General features: G+C 41.3%; 1 protein-coding gene across 2 annotated transcripts in view; it reads left to right on the plus strand.

Annotated features, from left to right (window-relative positions):
• Positions 1-14,900, plus strand: part of grin2db (glutamate receptor, ionotropic, N-methyl D-aspartate 2D, b) — an 81,250-nt gene extending 66,350 nt beyond the window's left edge. For both annotated transcript variants that reach the window (XM_039679537.2, XM_089117595.1), the window contains exons 13-15: positions 1,118-1,305; positions 6,197-6,438; positions 6,646-14,900. In XM_039679537.2, coding sequence (XP_039535471.1) covers positions 1,118-1,305; positions 6,197-6,438; positions 6,646-9,837 — 3,622 coding nt within the window. In that variant the 3' untranslated portion in view covers positions 9,838-14,900. The remainder of the gene's footprint in view (positions 1-1,117; positions 1,306-6,196; positions 6,439-6,645) is intronic.
• The last annotated feature ends 5,702 nt before the right edge of the window (positions 14,901-20,602 follow it).

Raw genomic sequence — 20,602 nt, forward strand, 5'->3', positions numbered from 1 at the left:
CCATTACTAATCACCCTAGATTTTCATTTGGACTGGATCCATAGTGGAGTTTAAGAGTGTTACATAATCAAAAAATAAATAAATAAATAATTAAATCAGAAACAAAAGTTATATTTTTGTGCACATTTATAGTTTTGGGATCAAGTGATAAAAACCTACTGTTTTTGTAAGATTATTTTGTATTCACTAAAACTGATCATGGAGCCCAAACCTAAGGCTTATAGATCTGAAATTTGGTAGAACTATTGGCCATTATTAAACATAACAGTCAAGTGGGGGCGCTATAATGAAGATAAATGCGTTTTATTTTGTACAAATTTTGAACTGCGTATCTCCTGAACTGTATATCACTGGAACCATGATCTCTAAATGCAATCCTCGATTCAAGACAAACCAAATGTATATCCTAAATGTAATTTCTGTTCTTTGTGGGTGTGGCCCAGTTTGCATAAAAAGCATACAACCTCGAAATGCAAGATTTTCATAAAATGACACATGGACAATAAATGGGGCTACAACAGTGATACATTTGAGTGATCTCTACTCTAATTGTCCTGAAATAACTTATTGTTTGAGAAATGCTTTATATAAAGAACGAAAACTAAATCTTAAAGTTCCAGCAGTTAAACCCTGATCATTTCAGTGTAGCTATAATTCCTTTGCAAACTCATTTATATTTCTGTTAACGAAATTACTTCCGCTGTGTTTATTTAGTTTCTGTCTTTGTAATTGTTTACATAAACAATAATAACCTTGCTTCCAACATGTTACATCTCTCACTTTTCCACTCGCTTCCTTACACCTCCAAGCCCCATGTTGCTCTCACGAACAGGAGTTCCTTTACGATGTGTTTGCACTTTTTTTCCCCCTCCCACACTTCCTCTGTTGGCCCTGTACACCTCACACACTCTTCCTCTATTTATCATGAGTTGTTAATCCACACCATGGTTTTCCTGAGCCTGTCATTTCCTTAGCCTGTCATATCAATTTTTAGCAAAAGTGATAATATAATGCCGCCACTCTACAACTTTCCTCTCTGCTCTCTTTCTGTCTATCACCCTCCTCCATCCCACTCTCTGTCTCTTCTAACTCCTACTCTTCCTGTCTTTGTGTGCAGTAAGCTGGATGCCTTAATCTATGATGCAGCCGTGTTGAACTACATGGCTCGTAAAGATGAAGGCTGCAAAGTAATGACCATCGGCTCAGGGAAAGTATTCGCCACAACTGGTTACGGCATCGCCCTGATCAAGAACTCCCGCTGGAAACGGCCATTGGACCTGGCCTTACTGCAGCTGGTGGGCGACGGTGAGAGTCTGAAGGTTCTGCAGTGTCAAAGTGTCAAAATTGAAGGAATTGTATATTAGTGCTTATATGCTGTTGGGATGTAGGAGATTAAAGTATTTTTTATGCATGTTTTACAAGACTTCATTAGCCTGTACTGCTAGCTTCAAGCCATCTTCTCAGCCATTTTGTTGTAATCCAGTTTCCTTAACATGACGCAATATGTATCTGTTGTGTGCCAGCCAGGTGACATTTGTCTTTGTGCTAGCAGTTTACTGATTTGAAGGAGATGATCGCAGCCTATTGATGCATAAAAGAGATGTATCATGTATCAAAGATTCAGTCTTGGGGATGACAGAAGTGGTGTGTGTGTGAGAGAGAGAGAGAGAGAGAGAGAGAGAGAGAGAGAGAGAGAGAGAGAGAGAGAGAGAGAGAGAGAGAGAAAATGGTGAAAAAAAGTCTGTGCTCTTTTCCAAAACCTATGAGCTGCCTGATCCAGGGTTGTGGGTCATCAAGCTGTGTGTTTAGAGACCCAATGTGGTAAAAATCAAGTTTGTGCTGTTGTTTACGTATATGGATATATGGTGTTTTTAATATGCTTTAAGACAAACCTTGTGCAAATTCATAAGTCAACACCATTGCAGTATTTTTTACAGTGAACCAAAGATGGTCTCAAAAATGCTGGTGTTTCTGACATCACAAACTACCTTGTAACTAGTCACGACAACGTGTGATTGTCAACGAGTTGATCTCTGAGCTGGTGTGAGTGAGTCGAGGCAAGGGTGTAATTACATTCAAGCAATTTGAAGAATTTTTGTATTTTTTAAATATGTTATTTTCGTCATCAAAGATGAGTTTAAAGGGACAAAATTGACTATAAAGGGACTATAATGTATTTTATCAAATTCTTGCATGTGAAATCCAGCCAATTTAAAGGGATACTTCATTTATTTTATTTTTTTGGAAATAGGCTCATTTTTCCACTCCCTTAAAGTTAAACAGTTGGGTTTTACCATTTTTGAATGTATTCAGCCGAGTTTTTGATGTATAGAAGAATATCAGTAACTAGACAGTTTCTGGTCTCATTGACTTCCATAGTATATTTTTTTCCTACTATGAAAGTCAATGAGACCAAAAACTGTCTGGTTACTGATATTCTTCTAAATATCTGAAAATCGGCTGAATGGATTTGAAAATGGTAAAACTCAACTATTTAACGCTGGGGGAGTGGTAAAATGAGCCTATTTCCAAAAAAGTGGAGTATCCCTTTGATATGAAATGTGCGATCTGGAATTTTGTGTGTGAGTGAAAGGTTTTCCCATGCCTACTTCGTAACAGGTTCAAGTCACCTGGATTTGCTGCGTTAACCAACAGAAAGCCTTTACTTTACTTTACACTATTGACAATAGACAACCAACCTTTTTTTATTGACAATAGACAACAAATGTTTTTTGTGACCACCCTTCCATATGTGTAATCGCTTATCACGTGACGTTGTCAAGTCAAGTCAAGTCACATTTATTTATATAGCGCTTTTCACAATACAGATTGTTATCAAAGCAGCTTCACAGTGATAACATGAAAGTAGTACAACACAGATCAATAATATTGCTAAACACTAAATAACCCCAACTGAGCAAGCCAAAAGCAAGCCAAAAGTAAGGCGACAGTGGCAAGGAACCAAAACTCCATCAGATTGGATGGAGAAAAAACCTTGGGAGAACCCAGGCTCAGTTGTAAGCTTAAGAACATGCTAACAGCAAACTGTTGTGAGTTGTTTCTCCTGTGTTGTTTGTATGGTGTGCCACGAGGCATTCCAAATTCCAAACTAGTCAGTTAGACAGTTCCATAATGGTCAGAAAAACTACACAGGCATTTGTACGTATGTGTTGGCAGCAGGTAGCTAGTCAGCTCACTAGGTTTTGGAACCAAGCAATTGTGTGAGATGTGTGTGTTGAGTAACTGTCCATTCTCACACTCCTTAGAGGATTAGCTGTTATGGATTTGCAATGTCAGAGTGAAACGCATCTGATTCAAATGTGCTTGTCCAAGTACTAATTCTTTAATTGTCATTTATACACCATCCTCCCTGCCTTCTCCCAACACACACACAAACACATAAATGCACTAACCATCTCACACAGTGTTTTGTTTCAACTGGGTGGTTTGTTTGATTGCTGTTTAAATCCTCTTTGGCTTTTGGTGTGTCAGAGAGAGAGAGACTGAAAGAACGTGTGTGTACGCCAGGTTCCCACAGTGCGATCGTCACACTGGTGCCAGGTTCTATTAGCTAACACCACAATTTAACAGCTGAGAAGCTGAACAAGTGCAATGAACAGTGGCTTTTTTTTATTCATCTGGTTGGTGTTTTGGTGGGTGTTTTATCTGATGTTATTTTCTGAATTATGTCCTTGTTTTACCTTTAAAATGTTAAAAACCATTGTGGCTTTCTGGGGATAATGAGTCTATATATATATACATAATGTCAAATATTTTAATCTCATTGATTTAACGAATTTCTGCTGTTTTGGCAGCTCTTAACTCTTTTTCAAAATGCTTCTTTGGACAATCATGAAAGAAAATGGCAGTGCTGTTTCTAAAATTGAGCTTCCCAAGTTGAAAGGTTGCCTTTTCTACATAAGCATTTGTTGATGGCATACTGTATCAACACAAAATAACAGAAACAAAATGTACAGTACAATTCTTAATTAATAAAATTGTGTCAATCGAAGAAATTAGCTCTGAAGCTTAAACATGTGGGAAGTCACTATGGAGGTACTGAATTATGTTTTTGCTGTACAACAACTACAACTATAATTTGTACTTTTATGTTGTTGTTTTTTAGCCTTTAAAAGCCCCAGGAAAACCACTTGTCCATCTGCAACCTTTTCATTTCTTTTAAACTCCGCAAGTAACCTTCTTGGTCAGTACCACGCAAACGCACTTCTTAACTGCTAAAAGCATTATCTTATTTTATTTCAGGGCCAGCAGCTTTCTTTGCTGTGGTCGTCTCGAATAGGAGTCCTTTTACCTACTAACAATTTCAGAGGACTTATTACAGTGGTCAGAGGTGCCTCTGCGGTTCCGATCTGTTTATAAAAGTGTTGACCTTTAAGGCTGATCCAAGAGCAATGTTTGCTTTAGCATGATAGTGGTTTGGGTCAGGATGGGATCAGAGGGGGCTGCACAGGGAACAGTGTTGGAGATCACACAAATGGCACAGACTGGCTGTCTGCCTGAGCGTAAAGACCTTGCTAAAACATTAGCTGTTAAAATGTGCCCACTTGATCGTGCCAACCCTGAGTTCCATTGCCAAACAGAAGCCGTTATGGCAAGAGCAAAGGTGTGAAAGTATGTCTACATGTGTTAGAATGTGCCATGCGCACATTTGTACTGAATGTGTGTGGTGTGTATTTGTAACTTAGCGTACATCTGTAAAGCTGTACAAGTGTGTGAATGGTGTTTGTGTGTTTATAATATAGCTGTGTGTGTGTGTATGTATGTTCTCAGTATGACACACCTGCTAAGTTTGGCTGTGGTCAGTGAAATGGTTTGCCAGAGCCACTGGCCGGAGGCAGAAGGAGGTGAATGGACACTGTCAACAGAGTGAGGCAGTGCTGGGATCCAAGCCGGGCTCGTGCTGTTATCTGTTCAAGTCCCATGTGGGATTCAGCTTGCGCTTCGTTGTCCTGCTTAACTGCATTTTCTTTTGTGAAATGTTTTATGTGATGTGTCTGCGGCACCTCATCTACATTGTGATTAATGCCCGCAGGTTACGCTTGCTGGATAGTTTGTTTTGATAGCATAAGAGACAGATGCCATAATTCAAACTCTGTGAGAACAACGCAACTGTCATTTACAGTGTGATGGGTGATGATGTACTTTTATTATGTTACACAGCACTATTTTGAGATGGCCCATACTGAGATTACGTGGTGCAGTTGGCCAGTTCTCATCAAAGCAGTTAATGCTGCAGTACATGCCTCGGTGTAGTAAGGATTGCAGTAATTCACAAGCTCGTCTTTCTGTAGATAAAAGGTGAGATTCTGATTTTCTCTTGAGTTTGCAGCAGGCCTGACCATCTTCCAGCACAATTAAATGATTATGATCTCACCCTTTCACCGTTCGGTCTCCCTCTCTGTCGTCTTGTTTTTCTGCCCTCTGCCTATCACTCTGTTGCTCCTTTATTTTTTTCCCCCTTTTCTGTTCCGTCTTTCACAACCTAAACACACACACAAACATGTAAATGCACTTGTACTGTTTTCCCCCCGTCGCCATCTGTCTTCATCCTTCATCCCTCTTTTTATGTTAACTTCATCCTCTCTGAATAGTAAAGGTACTTCTGCTATTTGTCATAATGACAAAGTCACTCTCTTCTTCTTTTCCACATGCCTTTTTTCTTATTTCTTCACATCCTCTCATTTCCCATGATACAATGCAGCATTGAAAAGACAAAGAACTTTGCTCTCCTTCCTTTTTTATCTTCTCATTTACCCTCGGAGGAAAAGATGATATGGGTAGATCATTATGCAGGACCTAGCCTTTGCTAGCCTACAGGCCTCTTGCTCTCTTCCTCTTCCTTTCACTCTTTCAAAATTAACAAAAACTTCCCCATTTGATCCCTTCTAAACAGACCTTCACAGTAATGTTCCCAATTACCCACAAGGAACTGTTTACCTGACCTCTGACCTGTAATGTTTTCAGTAAAAAAAAAAACTCAGATACAAACAGATTTGTACACATTTAGTATTAGCATCTGCTTCCTGCTACAGCAAGCATGTGGGAAAGACAACTCAATGCCATATTGCATTCATACATGTTTTATTGATACATCTGTGCCAAGTAGTTGTATCACTTACTAAATGAGAAAATGAGTAATGTTAATGCCTTGTATTTCTCTCCCCTCTCCACCCAGATGAGATTGAGATGCTAGAGCGTCTCTGGCTCTCAGGGATCTGTCATAATGATAAAATTGAAGTGATGAGCTCCAAACTAGACATAGACAACATGGCCGGTGTGTTCTACATGCTGCTGGTGGCCATGGGCCTAAGTCTGCTGGTCTTCGCCTGGGAACACCTGGTTTACTGGAGGCTGCGGCACTGCATGAACAAGATGGGCCAGTCCGGCAAACTGGACTTCCTGCTTGCCTTCAGCAGGGTGAGAGAGAGAGTGTCAAGTGAGAGTGTAAAGTGAAAGAGTGAGTGGTTATTAGTCACTGGATGAAAGACGTATGGAAGAGTTTGAGTAGAAGAAAGATGGTAACATGGACATGCCTGTGGTATTACCAATGGGGTGAGAGTGATGTAATGAAAGCTGATTTGCCCTTATTATCAAAATATAACTTTACAATTTATTTTACTTTAGGGAATGTATAGCTGCTGCAGTTTTGAAGATGAAACTGCACAAGGTGGGGTTAAAGTCACAGTTCCTGGCCACCATCACACTGCCATGATTCCCGCTTCTTCCTCACATGTGGTAACTTCAGCTGTATCCAATCCAGCCATTGCCATGGTGCAGCAGCAGCAGCCACAACAGCCTCAACCTCCTCAGTCTTACAAAACACCTCTTCCTGGTTCCCCTCCCACAATTGTTCATTCTGGAGCTGCCCTGGGTCCTGCAAATACTCAACTTATAGGAGCTCCGCTCCCATGCACTACTTTCTTACCCCGGCCAGATCGCAGACTGGCGGTTGTGGACCGCTGGAGACTACCCAAAACCGCTAGTGCCACCACCTCCATGGGTGTGAGAGGAGCCCTAGCAGAAACAGGGCCTTTACCCCAAAAGGTGGCACCTACCTGGGCAAGTAGTGGAGGTACGGGTAGTGGTCTAGATGGATATAAGCGCTACTATGGACCTATTGATCCGGAGGGACTTGGGACATGTCTGGAACAACAGACAGGTTCTCAAACTCCAAAAACTGTCCCCAGAGCCCACCAACAACCCCCACCAACTAGTGTGGCTTTCTATCAGGAAAAGGGCATGGACCATGGCATGGGGAAGAAGGTGGGAGTGGGTACTGGTGGAGGGGGTCAGGGTAGAGGGGTTAAATCTCTGGGAACTCCAAGGCTTCCTCCTAAAAGCCAGGCCCCAGCCCCACTGACACCTAACCCCCCGCTGCAGCACCCCTCTCCCCCTCTCCCTTCATCCTTCTGGAGGAAGCGGCGACCAAAAAAGCCCAAAGAACCTGGTGGCCCACTGTATGAAAACATCCTGCCACTGGGCCGGAGAGGTGGAGGCAGGGAAGCGAGTCGAAGACCGAGACCCTCTCCTCCTCTCCCCATCCCCGTGCCAGTCACTCATTCCCCATCCTATACTCCTCCATCACCTTCTCCCTCACTCCCCTACACCTCCACATCATCCTCCTCATCCACTACCAGCTCCTCAACCACATCTTCAGCCACATCCTCACGTTCCACCTCTCCTTCATCCACTTCCACAGCATCATCTCGCAGCACCCGAGATAGAGAGGGTGAGGAAGAGGACGAGGAGGATTTGGATGAGCTGACTGAAGAGTCTAGTCTTCTGCAGGGCCACAACAGAACCAGGGACAGAGAACGGTCTATCCTTTCCCCTAGATCTCTCACTCATGGACCTCCTCCTCCTATACCCCCACGCAAACCGTGGGGCACCTTTGGAGACAGGGAGCACAAGAAGGACAGAGAAAGAGAGAGGGGTGGCAGTCAGCTAGCACAGCTTCAGGAATGGTGGGCAGGGTGGGCAGAGAGAGAGAGGGACAGAGAGAGGAGTAGTGGAGCCCAGGGAGACACAGAAAGGAAAAGAGAGAAGAAACGTAGGAAAGAGAGAGACAAAGACAAAAAGAAGAAGAAGAAGAAAAACAAAAAACGGAAAAAGAGGGAGGAGCGTGAAAGGGAAAGAGAAAGAGAAAGGAAGCGTCGCAAGGTGAAAAAGAAGAAAAAGAAGGCAATGAAAACAAAAAAGAAGAAGAAAGTTTCTTCCAGTAAGCGGTCAGAGCCAGAGGAGGGTGATGTTGAGGCAGAGAGAGATGGAGAGGGGGATGGGGATAGAGAAGGAGAGTACTCATCATTTTCCAATCAATACCGCAGCGCATTTGTTGACAAAGGCAGTCTTTCAGCTTGGGAGGGAGAGAGAGTACGAGGGAGGAGAGATGGCGTTGAGGACGAGGGGGACGATAGAGAGGACGAGAGTGGGGGAGGTAGAGGAAGGGAGAGAAGACCTAAAAGCTCCCATTCACAACATCAAACATCCAGTAAACGCTATCCCAACCTGAACAAACTCCCCTCTTCAGTCAAATTCTGGGTCAGTGGAGGAGAAGCAGGTGGCACTGAGGCCTCCGGACCCTCCCCTCCCTCCTCCTTACATACACTCCTCTCCTCATCCAAGAGACGGAGGAGTAGTGGGGTAGAGAGAGAGGCAGAAGGGAGAGTAGGAGAGCGCAAGCCACTGCTTCTCCACTATGAAAGGGGGCGAGTTAACACAAGAGAAGGACTGTCCCTCCATGAGTGGGACTCTGAGGATGAGGAAGAGGAAGGGGAAGAAGAAGAGACAGAAAGAGAACGAGAGAGGGAGAGAATAGAGGAGAGAGTGCGGCGTGCAGGGAGAGGAGCAGTGTCTGAGTCAGAGAGGGACAGAATAAGAGCAGAGGAAAGCTTTTCTGACGAGGGGTCCTCAGGAGAGTTTGGCCGTTTTGAGAGGTACTGGGAAGGAACTGGTGTAGGTGGAGCCAGTGGAATTGGGGGTGGGGGCTGGTTTTTTGGAACATACCCTGCTCGAGAGAAAGGTGGAAGTGTCAACAGTAGAGATGACTCCATTTTGGGTCGAGCTGAAGGGTGGGGTGTGGCAGGTGATTTCTGGGGTTCAGGTCCAGGGATTGGATGGGGTTCTGGGGGAGGCAGTGGAGGGCTGGGTTCACAGTGGCCACCCCCTCCCACCTCCCTTCCACCACCGCGACGCTATTGGTCAGTGGACAAACTACAGATGAAGGGTGAGAAGCGTAGCCGCAGTGGGCCAAAGAGCAAAGGTCAGAGGTCCAGGGATAGAATGCAAGATGCAGCATCATGTACGTGTACACAGTATGGCCACGGTAGGCCCCACACACACCACAAACACAGCAGTGCTCAGTCCCACAGTCAAGAAGATCTGCTTCCTCACTGCCACAGCTTCAGTGGAAGCTCTCGGCCCAAAGCACTCCCTAATCCTGATAAATCCAAATCCGGAAGCCAGTCCAACCTAAGCTCCCAGCAAACCCAGCTCTCAGAACACATACCCCAGGCATCACCATCCTCACCTCAGCCACTCCTGCCCTCATTATCTGTTCCTTCTGCTCCCAACTCCCTACCCATGCCCATTCCTCCACCTCCATCCTCTACATCCATGTCTCCTCCACCTGTGCTTTCCCCTGGGGCTGCTTCCGGCTCCTCCCAGGCAGCCACCGCCAGTGCTAAGCTTCAATACCAGAGACTTCGGTCTGTGCCCCAGCCAAGACGATTCTACTCCCCACACCTGCCGCTCAAAGCCAAGAGCTTATGCTCACGCCGTGGTTCTGCCCATTTCTCCAGCCTAGAGAGTGAAGTATGACACGGGGCTTCGCTGCTGCGCGTGTGTGTGAGCTCTACTGTGAAGCGCAGCTGGAGTGTGATGCACATACATTCGCCGCACCAAGACGAGGAAAACGTCCACGGCAGTGACCAGAGCAGCAAAGAAACAGCAGTCAAAGCAGGGAAAGGCTCAACAAATTTTGCCGCGGTCACAATGGATACTCCAGCCGTGCTCCATCTTCGGTCTGAGCTGAGTATTATGATGTCCTCTGTGCTCCTCTCCTCCAATGAGAACAGTGGATAGCAAATGTCTGGGATCTTTCTGTGAGTAATGATGTCATGTTTACACATATACACTCCCTCAAACAAGGAAAAGACATTTTTGGATCGTTCACATACAACATGTGACGACAGACAACAAATACTGCTGTGGCTCAAACTGGCTTTTCAGTTTATTTACAGATGACTCAAAATTAATATATATTCAATCTTAATGCAGTCTTGGAGAGCCTCAGATGATCAGCATCAACCCACTGACTGAAAAATTGTCTCCATGGCAACCTGACGCTCATAGATACAGAAACACACTTTTTTTCTTTTCTTTTTTTTTCACACTTGCAATTGCAACAGAGATGTTATGGCATCAGTACCTGTTTGGCTTCTTCTTTTAAGGCCATGCTGGAAAAAAATATTTATTGAAATTTGACCTCAAAGTGAACGAGAGTAAACTGTCACTCTTTCTGTATTTCTGATTCAAAGATAATCAGAATCTTCATGGAGCTATTTCACTCATCAGAACTTTTGTTGTCCTATCAGAACTCCAATGCCATGGTGTCACTTTGACATCAAATAGGGATGACTTTATGTTCTAAAGAGACCGACTTCAAAAGATAAACAATAAGAACACGAACAAAAATGTAGCAATTTTTTTTTCTTTTAGGTTTCCCTTTCTTTTATGCTGTTTATTGCTCTCACTGTGGTCGTATTTTAACAAAAGGTAAACCAGCTGTGTCTGAAGTTAAATAGTGGGATTATAGATGTGAAGACAATTTTTAATGAGTTATTTCTTTTGATAACAGAATTTTCAAATTGTCACAACTACAGTAGATCCACGGCACTGCCCAATGTGATGGTCCTTTCTTTGCATACAAGCAATACTTGTCTTTCATCATATGATGATGGGTTGCAATATTTATGATTGGCACTAGATGGCTACATAATATTAAAAACCGTATGTTAACAATTATAAATGGTGGACCATTAGTGGATCATGCTTGTTTTGTTCCTTAATCATCACGCATTAGGTTTCAAACAGACAGCTTGCTGTTTTTTACTGGGATGGTTAAGGGCAATGTTTAAAAAAGCTGAGGCTGTCGTTGTCACTGATTGTGCATTATCAAGTCAAGCCTACTTCCAGTGCAGAGTTGCATATAATAAAGCACAAGTTGCTGGCTCTTGTCAGTGCAAATGTTAACATATGATAATGAAGAGTCAAGGACAAACATTTCTTATCGATTTTTAACCAAAAGCATCCTAGAACATTTATTTTTGGCTTGAGTATTGATGTCAATCACACAGAGATTCGGTTTCTGAATACCTATTTGACGTCAGGCACCGCTTATTTGCCCGTGTTGTAGTTGAATGTAGCTTTGACATGATTTAGCAAAAAAGTAGACATGCGGTAGATTTTGTAGCACTCTGGATGCAGTTACTCATCACAAGAAGAGACAATTACACTTTTATTCTGGGGGGCATAGAGGGCTTGTACATGTCGTCACAGATCAACCGATTTGATTGCGCTTTATTTGATATAAGTGATGTTTGTCTCCCTTTCATATCTTGTTCATTTAAACAAGACCCCCTGGGGAAGGTTTGTCATCAATTACAATAAAATGTAGGGCTTTTTCACATTTTAAAGACCCACCTGTCATCGCATGAGTCAAGAAATAACAAGCTCAGGTATTGAATTGCGTGTTGTGTAAACTGAATCACACACAGCCACTTAATCCCCTCGGTCAGCGTTTCTTCCAATGCCGGGAATACGGGTGCGTCAGCGGAAAGTCCACCGCACCCGGCATGGAAGGGGGAGGGGGCAGGAAGATGGATGTAGAATGATTGAATTAATATAGTGTGCCATGAGCACACTTGATCTGTCATTGACCCTTACTGAGTCAGAAGGCGCTAACACAGAATTCTGTGACTGCATGTACAGAACAGACTTATAATTCCCATGTAGCTTTTTCTTGAGAACAAAAAAGAAATATTATCTCTATATACTATGTTTTTGAGAATGTATCTTGTTATACTGTGAATTGACATAGATTTTATTGACCATTGTATTCAGTTTTCATCGCCATCATATAATTTATCTATACAATATATATATATATGTACAAATAAATATATACATATATATATACACACAGACAGGTATATATATATATATAATGAGTTAAGTTTGATATACTTGGAGGAAGTGGTAGTAATAGTTTTAAATGTTTTAGCTTTGTAGCAATTCTAGACTCTGGAGACATTTTTAAATTTTGATTCCTCCTATATGACTGTGAAAACATTAGTGCCTGTGAAGAAGAAAAAAACAAACAAATCTAATATCCTTTCATCCATCCTTCTGTCCATCTTTTATTATTTATAGCAGATCTTCACAATTACTCTATACTACCTAACTAGCTTTCATATCATTTGTGTTTTAGCCCTTTGCCCTCATCGCTGTGTCTGTCCTTTTGATATTCTCCCATTCCAACTGTCCATCTAGCCAGTTAGTAGTCCATCCATCCATCCATCCATCCATTCAGCCACCCATCAGTCCATCAGTCTAATAATAACTTCTGAGTTCTTCTTATTTTGTAGTTTTCTTAATATATTTTTCCCACCACACCATTGATTAGGCAACTTAAACAATGTGCCTCTGGCATTTTCCTTTTTTAGATATTTTTAATCTCTCTGTTTATCCCTGTATGTTCTCTCAGTTAGCAAAAAAACAAAACAAGGAAAAAAAAAAACAGAGACCAGTAGCTACTGTGTTCCTGCTCCTGTCAATTGATTATTGAAGATAATGATCAATTAAAGTTATGATGTAATTGATAAATGACTGAGTTGTACCTGATGACCATTACACTGTAGTGAGAGTCTGGGCTGTACTGTGCACAACTCACTGTTACTACTGTGCTGACTAGATGCATGATGGGTAATATGTGTAACTGTAACATAATGTTGGCGTACTGACTTATGTTGATTAGGAGGTACCGAAGGCAATAGATATGTCATCCCATCTCCAAACACACACTCACTAAAGGCTTCCCCTTGTCAGTTTAGACTTGTGATCTGATTGTGAAATAGACAAAGGACACAAAGGATATTGTTGGTAGAATTGTCCATGGTGGTCAATATTTGGCTGGGAAATTGTGTTAAGGGCTGGTCAGCTGCTACTTTGGATAGATAGTGTGGCTGTTTATTTGTATGTCTGAGTAAGTTTGGAGTCAGGTTTTAATACTTTTCTTCAGCAAGGATGTATTAAACTGATCCAAAGTGGCAGTTAAGGCATTTATAATGTTAGAAAAGATCATTTCAAATAAATAATATTCTTTTGATGTTCATCAAATAATCTTGAAAAAAAAAAATATATATATATAACGTTTTTCATAGACATATTATCAACATTGATATTGAGAAGAAACGTTTCTTTAGCTCCAAATCAGCATATTAGAATGATATCTGAATGGTCATGTGACACTAAAGACTGCAGTAAGCTGCTGAAAATTCATCGGATTTAAAAAATATACTGTATATATATATATTCAAATGAAATCTAAATTTACAGACTCAAACTTTTGATCGGTATTGTATTAAACATTTGGGCTCATTGATTAAGCTTTCAGCTACCAATATATTTTTAGAACTCTGTTTAAGTTCCATTTTACACACTGTACTATCACATATAAACCCTTTCTGCCGATTTTCCCCAATTAACATTTAAAAGGCCTTCAGATTCCATCTGGACTTGCCAAGTGAGTGTCACAATGAATTTAGGCTCTGTACTTAGTGAGTGAACGAGGAAGATAAAGAGACGTGCAGGTGCAGGTTTGCACTGCATATACAGTAGCTTTGTAGGCGTTTCATTATTTATGTGGCGATTGTACGTGAGAAAGAGTATGTGCGCATACAGCATTTATATATACACCAATACAAAGTCTCTATCTGTCTCCTTTTCCCTCTTTTTTTCCCAACTGTTTCCTCGCACTCGTCGGGCTGCTATAATGCATAATTCACTCACTCAGGACAGGCATACATACTCACATTCCCTGCAGCTTCAAGGATAGCACAAATCCTGCAGGTGTTCTAGAACTTTCTCTGGCACTCTCTGTCCCTCAGGAGCTCGAGACTCAGAGTTGCTCCAGGTAGCTGTTGGCACCATGATGTGAGGCATTACTTGACAGTCAGCTCGACGGATAAAAGCGCAGCTCTTCCCTCTTGATCACAGCTGAGCAGAGATCAGTGTGTGTTTGTGTGAAAGCAGGTCAGCCCCTGTGATAGACCACTACATGTTTTACTTAGACTACCCTTATTCCACAAGCTGCAGCTGAACACCGACAATAATGTCTGAGATTCAAGGCTGGAAATTAACTATATTTTTGCTTTGTCATGCAATTAATTAGCTTCTATATATATTTGAACAGGGTCCTTCATGTCACATCACAATCATGTAATCCCATATCCCATTTAAAATGCAGAAGGAAAAGGAGCAAATACTGTATTACTTTAGTCTTAACAGCTAGAAATTATGCTGTTTTAAGATTTTATTTTTGAGCAAATCTTTTTTTATTGACTTTTTTTTTTTTTTACTTTCTCACTATTTTATTTTAAATGATTGATGTGGCATTGTGTAAACTGCACTGTCACTAAAGGCAGTGTGAGTGTGAATGTGTGTGACGGGCAGCAGTTGAGGATGTGTATTGCCTTTGCACTGTACAGTCCAGACAGAATTTATCCACCAATCAGAGTTTGTTTGGTTTTAACATCATGTCTTGGGAAGGGGTTTGAAGGGGTCAGTGCTAAGAATTGCTTCATAAAGAATACTCTTTAAAATACTCCTTGCCTTTGCTTATTTGTCCTGTAACTGTATTTGTGTGTGTGTGAACGTGGGAAGGCATGTTTATGTGTCTGTCTGTGGGGGTAAGAATGTGTGTCTTGCCTTCCACACATGCCTGTGGGGGTGATGAAGTAAATTCTCTTGTATCATGGTAAGAACTTTCTTCAGTTTCTTGGTACGCATTTCTCTGAACCTCCCCCCTCTCTGTTCCTTTGAGCGACGTGTTCTGAGCTTTGATCTTTGAAGACCAGACCTGACCTTATATAAGCCGCCACCATCTCTGTACACATCATGAGCCGTGATGAGCTGTGATCTTCCTCTCTTGTCAGTTAAAATGACAAATACAAACTGCACACAGTATTGCACAATATCATTATCAATGTTTTAACATAATGATATGCAAGTCTGCATTCGTATTTGTGTTTCTGTCTTCAATTTTTTAAAACAGAAATTTGTCTAGATAGATACAGGTAAATGGCTAGTTAGATTATTAATATGTTTTCATTATCTTTCTTTGTAATTATTATTACATCATGTTGCAAGTGTTGGAAAAACAATAAGTTCGGTATTTTACACTTTAAGCCCTTTTTTAAGATCGTTTCTGATGAAATAGAACGGTTAAGATTGAAATTGGGACAAATGCTGATGAGAATTTTCCATTTCTGTGGTTGCACCGAAACACCCCAAAATAAAATAAATTGGCTTAAAATAAATATGAAAATGAAAAATTAGTGGAAATGGAAATGAGTCACTGGGATCTTTTATGAGCAAATAAACTCTCTCACAGGCTGTGTTTGAAATCACCCCTCATTCACTATTCCCTACATTACTCCACTAATATAGTCCACTTGAGGATGTGAATGAAAACGAGTGAGTGGATTCAGACAGCCGTTGAGCATATAACGGTTGTAGGCCTACACTGCTGGTACACTCGTTATTGCGGTGCATTGTGGGATTGAATGAGTGCACTCAATAACTATGATTCCGGGCACCGCTACAAACGTCTGTCCCCACTATTTGAGGTTATAGGGGGCGATTTCAGATTGATTCCTATCCTATTGAAATGACAAAATTCCGTTCATGAAAATTAGCTGAACGGTATGCTAAATGTGACTAGTATCATTTTAGAGTCAAGTTAAATTTAAAGGGATATTTCACACAAAAATGTAATTTATCATGCCGTTCCCAACGTGTAGGCTATGACTGTTTCTTCTGTGGAAGATAAAAGATGATATATTTAGAAAAATGTATCAGTGTTGAGCACAATGGAAGTCAATTGTAACTAAAACTGTTACCACCATTCTTTAAAATATCTTCTGTGTTGCGTAAGGAAATCAAACTAAAAAAAGAGAACATTCTTGAAATAATAACCTCTGCTGTTGGAAATCAGCTCTCGCTCTCCCCGTCCTCGCTCGAGCCGCGTGTGTATGTGTGCCCGCTGGGGCGAGAAAGAGATTGCTGGATATCTTGTGTTTTATGCATATGCTGTGTGAGTGAGATAGCCGAACTTCACTATATCTAGTGTTATCGCTGTGATGGCGGAGCGCTTTCAGCCTCGTCTTGGGAGTGTTTTCAGCGGCTGTAGATGATCCATCTCTGGGGTGTGCTGATGTCTGCACATCGATCAACACTGAGCCGTGTTTATGTCACTCAAAAGCCGCACGAGTATGAAGAGTTCTGCCACGGCGCAGCAGAATCCGAGTCCTCACTTATCCTCTCACTATAGCATCAATGCTCAGATTAACACCGCACGTGTGCGCGATCGAGCGAAGAAAGTGTTAGCTGGATTTGAGGCTCGCACACACTCTCATATATGAGAGAATCAGCAACGCTCTCTCTTTCATCATTAGCCCAGCGCGCCGCAGGCTACACCAGCGCATTCGAAAAAAAAAAGAAAAGAAAAATGCAAGAACAGGGGGAAGACAGAGAGATAGAGAGCATCTTTTCATCCACAAAGCAAATCATGTCAGATCTCCTTTTTTTCACGTGCATATTACTGCGCTGGGACCGAGCAACAAATTACCCAGAATTCACAGGGGCATACTCCAACTTCACATGGCATAGCGCTCATCTCCCATCATTATTGACATTAGCATTAATGTCAATTTATCTTGCAGGACGTTGCTGCTGCTTTTATAGATAAAACCATTGCGAGCGAATGCTGCTCACGGTGCAGAGGCGATTAAAGTCGCTTGTTTTTCCCAGTTATTTTTGTCAGTTCAAAGGCCTTTGGATCCTCTGCAGCTGCTTTGTGCCATTCAATATGCACCTGAAATAGGCTCTCGGCTCTCAAATAGTTAAAATTCTCTTTTAAAGTGAATAGAAATGAAAAGTTTATAATAACCGATGCATATGTTTAATTTAAATGTGATCATTATGAGAGGGCACAGTTGAGTAGTTTTCTGTGGGAAAGCAGACGCTATCTGCCGGTGTCTTTTTTGGTTTCCGGAAGCAATGTTTCTGAAATGTAATTTGTGTCTAATTTCATTTGAAAGTAGGAAAAGCAAGACCAGACACAAGCACATTTGGATGTTTTCATTTTGCTGTAATAGATTCATGTAATTGGTCAGCTTCTGGTCGAGAGAGAGAGAGAGGCAGAAAAAAAGAAGTCTGGGGATGGTATAGAGGCAGAATTTTTCTCTTCATTAGTGCAATGTCAGGACTAATAAGCTGATGGCTTGTTGCAGTATAAACTCTGCTTTGTACAGTAAAGAGAGAGAGAGATGCACTTTGATGTTCTAATCTTCTGAATCTACCTTTATCTCTCTGTAAACAAATATTTCATAAGTGTATATCATCTGTGTACAAAGCTCTCAAAGCCATTAATGGGTGCGGTTGAACAGTGGTGTCACAGAAAATAATTACCGCTGCATAATTTGTTTAGCATTTTATGGTTTCTTTCTGACCACATAGCTGCCAGTTCAATATAGCTTCCCTTTGAACAATTAATCCCTGTTATTTGGAAGAGATATTTATTCAGATCAGTGTTACCGTGATAGATGTGAATGTCCAAATGTTACGCAGCTTGTGGTTTATTAGCACTGAAACAGATAGATCTTTACTCTTTTGACCTTCATTTGTCTGGATTCTTGAGGGGTAATGCATGCTGCAACTTGTTATACCTGAGCAGCTAATTGTGTAATTAAGCTAATTAGAGTGATTAGTTGGCCAGACAGTGCACTCAACTGGGATGGACAAATTTCATCAGCGTCTGAGAGTTCCTAACGAATCCACCCTGCAGTTAAGCTCAACGAGCAGGAAATAAATTAAAAAAAAAGCTGTGTGGTTTGCTTTGTGTGTGTTTGGCTTCTTGCTGGTTGTCTAAGCGCTTTGTCTGTCTGTGTTTGGTTAAACTACAAAGTGGATCACATTGCAGGAATGAAATAATCAAGGGGGTCTTAAGTTACAATTGCGATTCAAGTTTTTGAGCCAGTCACCTGAGCTGTAAAGCCGCAGCAAAATGACGTAATGGCTATGCTGATAACTGGTGCCACAGTATCAAACCTTTTACTAAAGACCGTCCCGTCTGTACACAAGCCGTGACGCCAACGGCAGCAGACAGGGATAAACATAAGCCCATTTCATGCTTTAAGATCATTGCAAAGAAAATGGGCACTGACTAAATATCTATAATATAATTAAATGTTTACATAATACACTGCAATTTTTCAACGTCAATAGAGAGAGATGCTTTTTGGCAGGAGAATCTACCAGCAGGAGCTTACTGGACCTTGCCAAGCAGCCATACCCAAACTTAGAAAATATGAAATGTATATCATGGAAATATGATTGAAAACAAGGTTCAATAAAGTATGTTATGTACGGAGCTCCTAAAGGGACATAGCGATGGAAAAAAATGTATTTCAATGCTTTTGCATTCGGTCAGTTCCCCGAGAATCTTTGCGTTTGCTCACAAGGAACAAAAAGGTCTTGCGAGTGATGGCAAAGTTTCTTGAGCGAACACAAAGTGTCTGGCGAATGAAAAGCGTGTGTCATTAAAAGGTTAGTTCACCCAAAAATGAAATTTCTGTCATTAATTACTCACTCTCATGTCGTTCCAAACCCATAACCTACTTTGTACACAAAAAAAATAATAATAAATAACGACTATTCAACAATTTCTACTCATCTGAATGAAAAGCGTGTGTCATTAAAGGGTTATTTCACCCAAAAAGGACATTTCTGTCATTAATTACTCACTCTCATGTCGTTCCAAACCCATAATACTTTGTACACAAAATAAATAAATAAATAAAAAAATTAACGACTATTCAACAATTTCTACTCTTCTGAATGAAAAGCGTCTCATTAAAAGGGTTAGTTCACCCAAAAATGACATTTCTGTCATTAATTACTCACTCTCATGTCATTCCCAACCCATAATACTTTGTACACAAAAAATAAATAAATAAATAACGACTATTCAACAATTTCTACTCTTTTGTGCCAGTCTCCGATGCTGTTCTCATAGGCACATGATGCAGGAGACGCCCAATACCGACCCGACGTTCTGGCATAGAAACCAGAAATGCTGCACTGAATTTACTACATGAACAGCATCAGAGACTGACAGGGAAGAGAAGAAATTGTTGAATAAAGTATTCTCGTTGCTTCATAACATTTAAAGGTGCTATATGTAACTTTTCTTCTGAAATGAATCCTTTTTTATTGCCTGTGTAATCTGTTGTTTTTTAATTTTTTATATTATCACTGCGCACTGCCTGTAAAGGGTTGTAATCACACATTACAATGATCCTTTTCGGGTTTTGTGATTACCTCTGAAGGCCAGTATTCCTATTTGTGAAGTCTTCAGGTCCGATTTTCTGCGCCTCTCTCCTTTTTATATACATTCTATACGACGGTACGGCAGCTAACGACATGGAGTCTGATAACACCCCAAAACGACCTGCCTCAAGGACAACACAAACTCCTCAAAAATATAAAAAACAAAAAAAAGTTTTATCTGCTGAAGAACGTCAGGCCAAACGTCAACCGAGTCAGGATGAAAACTCAGGATGAATTATGTTGAGACCTCCACTTTGTTTTAGATACACAAATAGTTAGTGAAATGCCTTATGCCAGATAACTCCACAGTCAATGCAACGTTATCATGGTACGAGCATGGAGCATTAATTCAACGTCAAGCTGATAAAAGTAGCCTATTATTGTAACGTCGCAGTGGGAGTCTACATGAGTTTTCAGCATGTTGTGTGATGCTTTCTCCATTTTGTTGAAAGTCTCAGTGTGGCCGGTAATGAGTGCTCGCTCTTGTGTTCGAGCACGAGCTCTCTTGTTGCAATCTGAAACATCACCGCTAGAGGCCGCTAAAAACTATAGCACCTTTAAGGTTGAACCACTGTAGTCAGCGCAGTCTCATCCCAAGATGTCATATAACTGACGTCGGGACGTCTTTTGACCATACGTCAACATCCGCCTTTTTAGGGTACCCTTAAACGTCGGTTAGATGACTTTATCGGATCCTAACCCTACCCCAGACCTAAACCTACCCCGTCATCTAACTGACGTTAAAGGTAAAGCATGACGGCCCGGGATGCGGGATCGTCAACTAACCGACGTTTAAGCGTACCCTAAAAAGGCGGATGTTGGCGTATGGTCAAAAGACGTCCCAAGACGTCAGTTATACGACGACTTGGGATGAGACTGTGTTACTGTAGTCACATGGACTATTTTAACAATG

This window comes from Pimephales promelas, chromosome 12 (assembly GCF_988280905.1).
Source record: "Pimephales promelas chromosome 12, fPimPro1.hap1.1, whole genome shotgun sequence".
NCBI classification, from domain to species: Eukaryota; Metazoa; Chordata; class Actinopteri; order Cypriniformes; family Leuciscidae; genus Pimephales; species Pimephales promelas.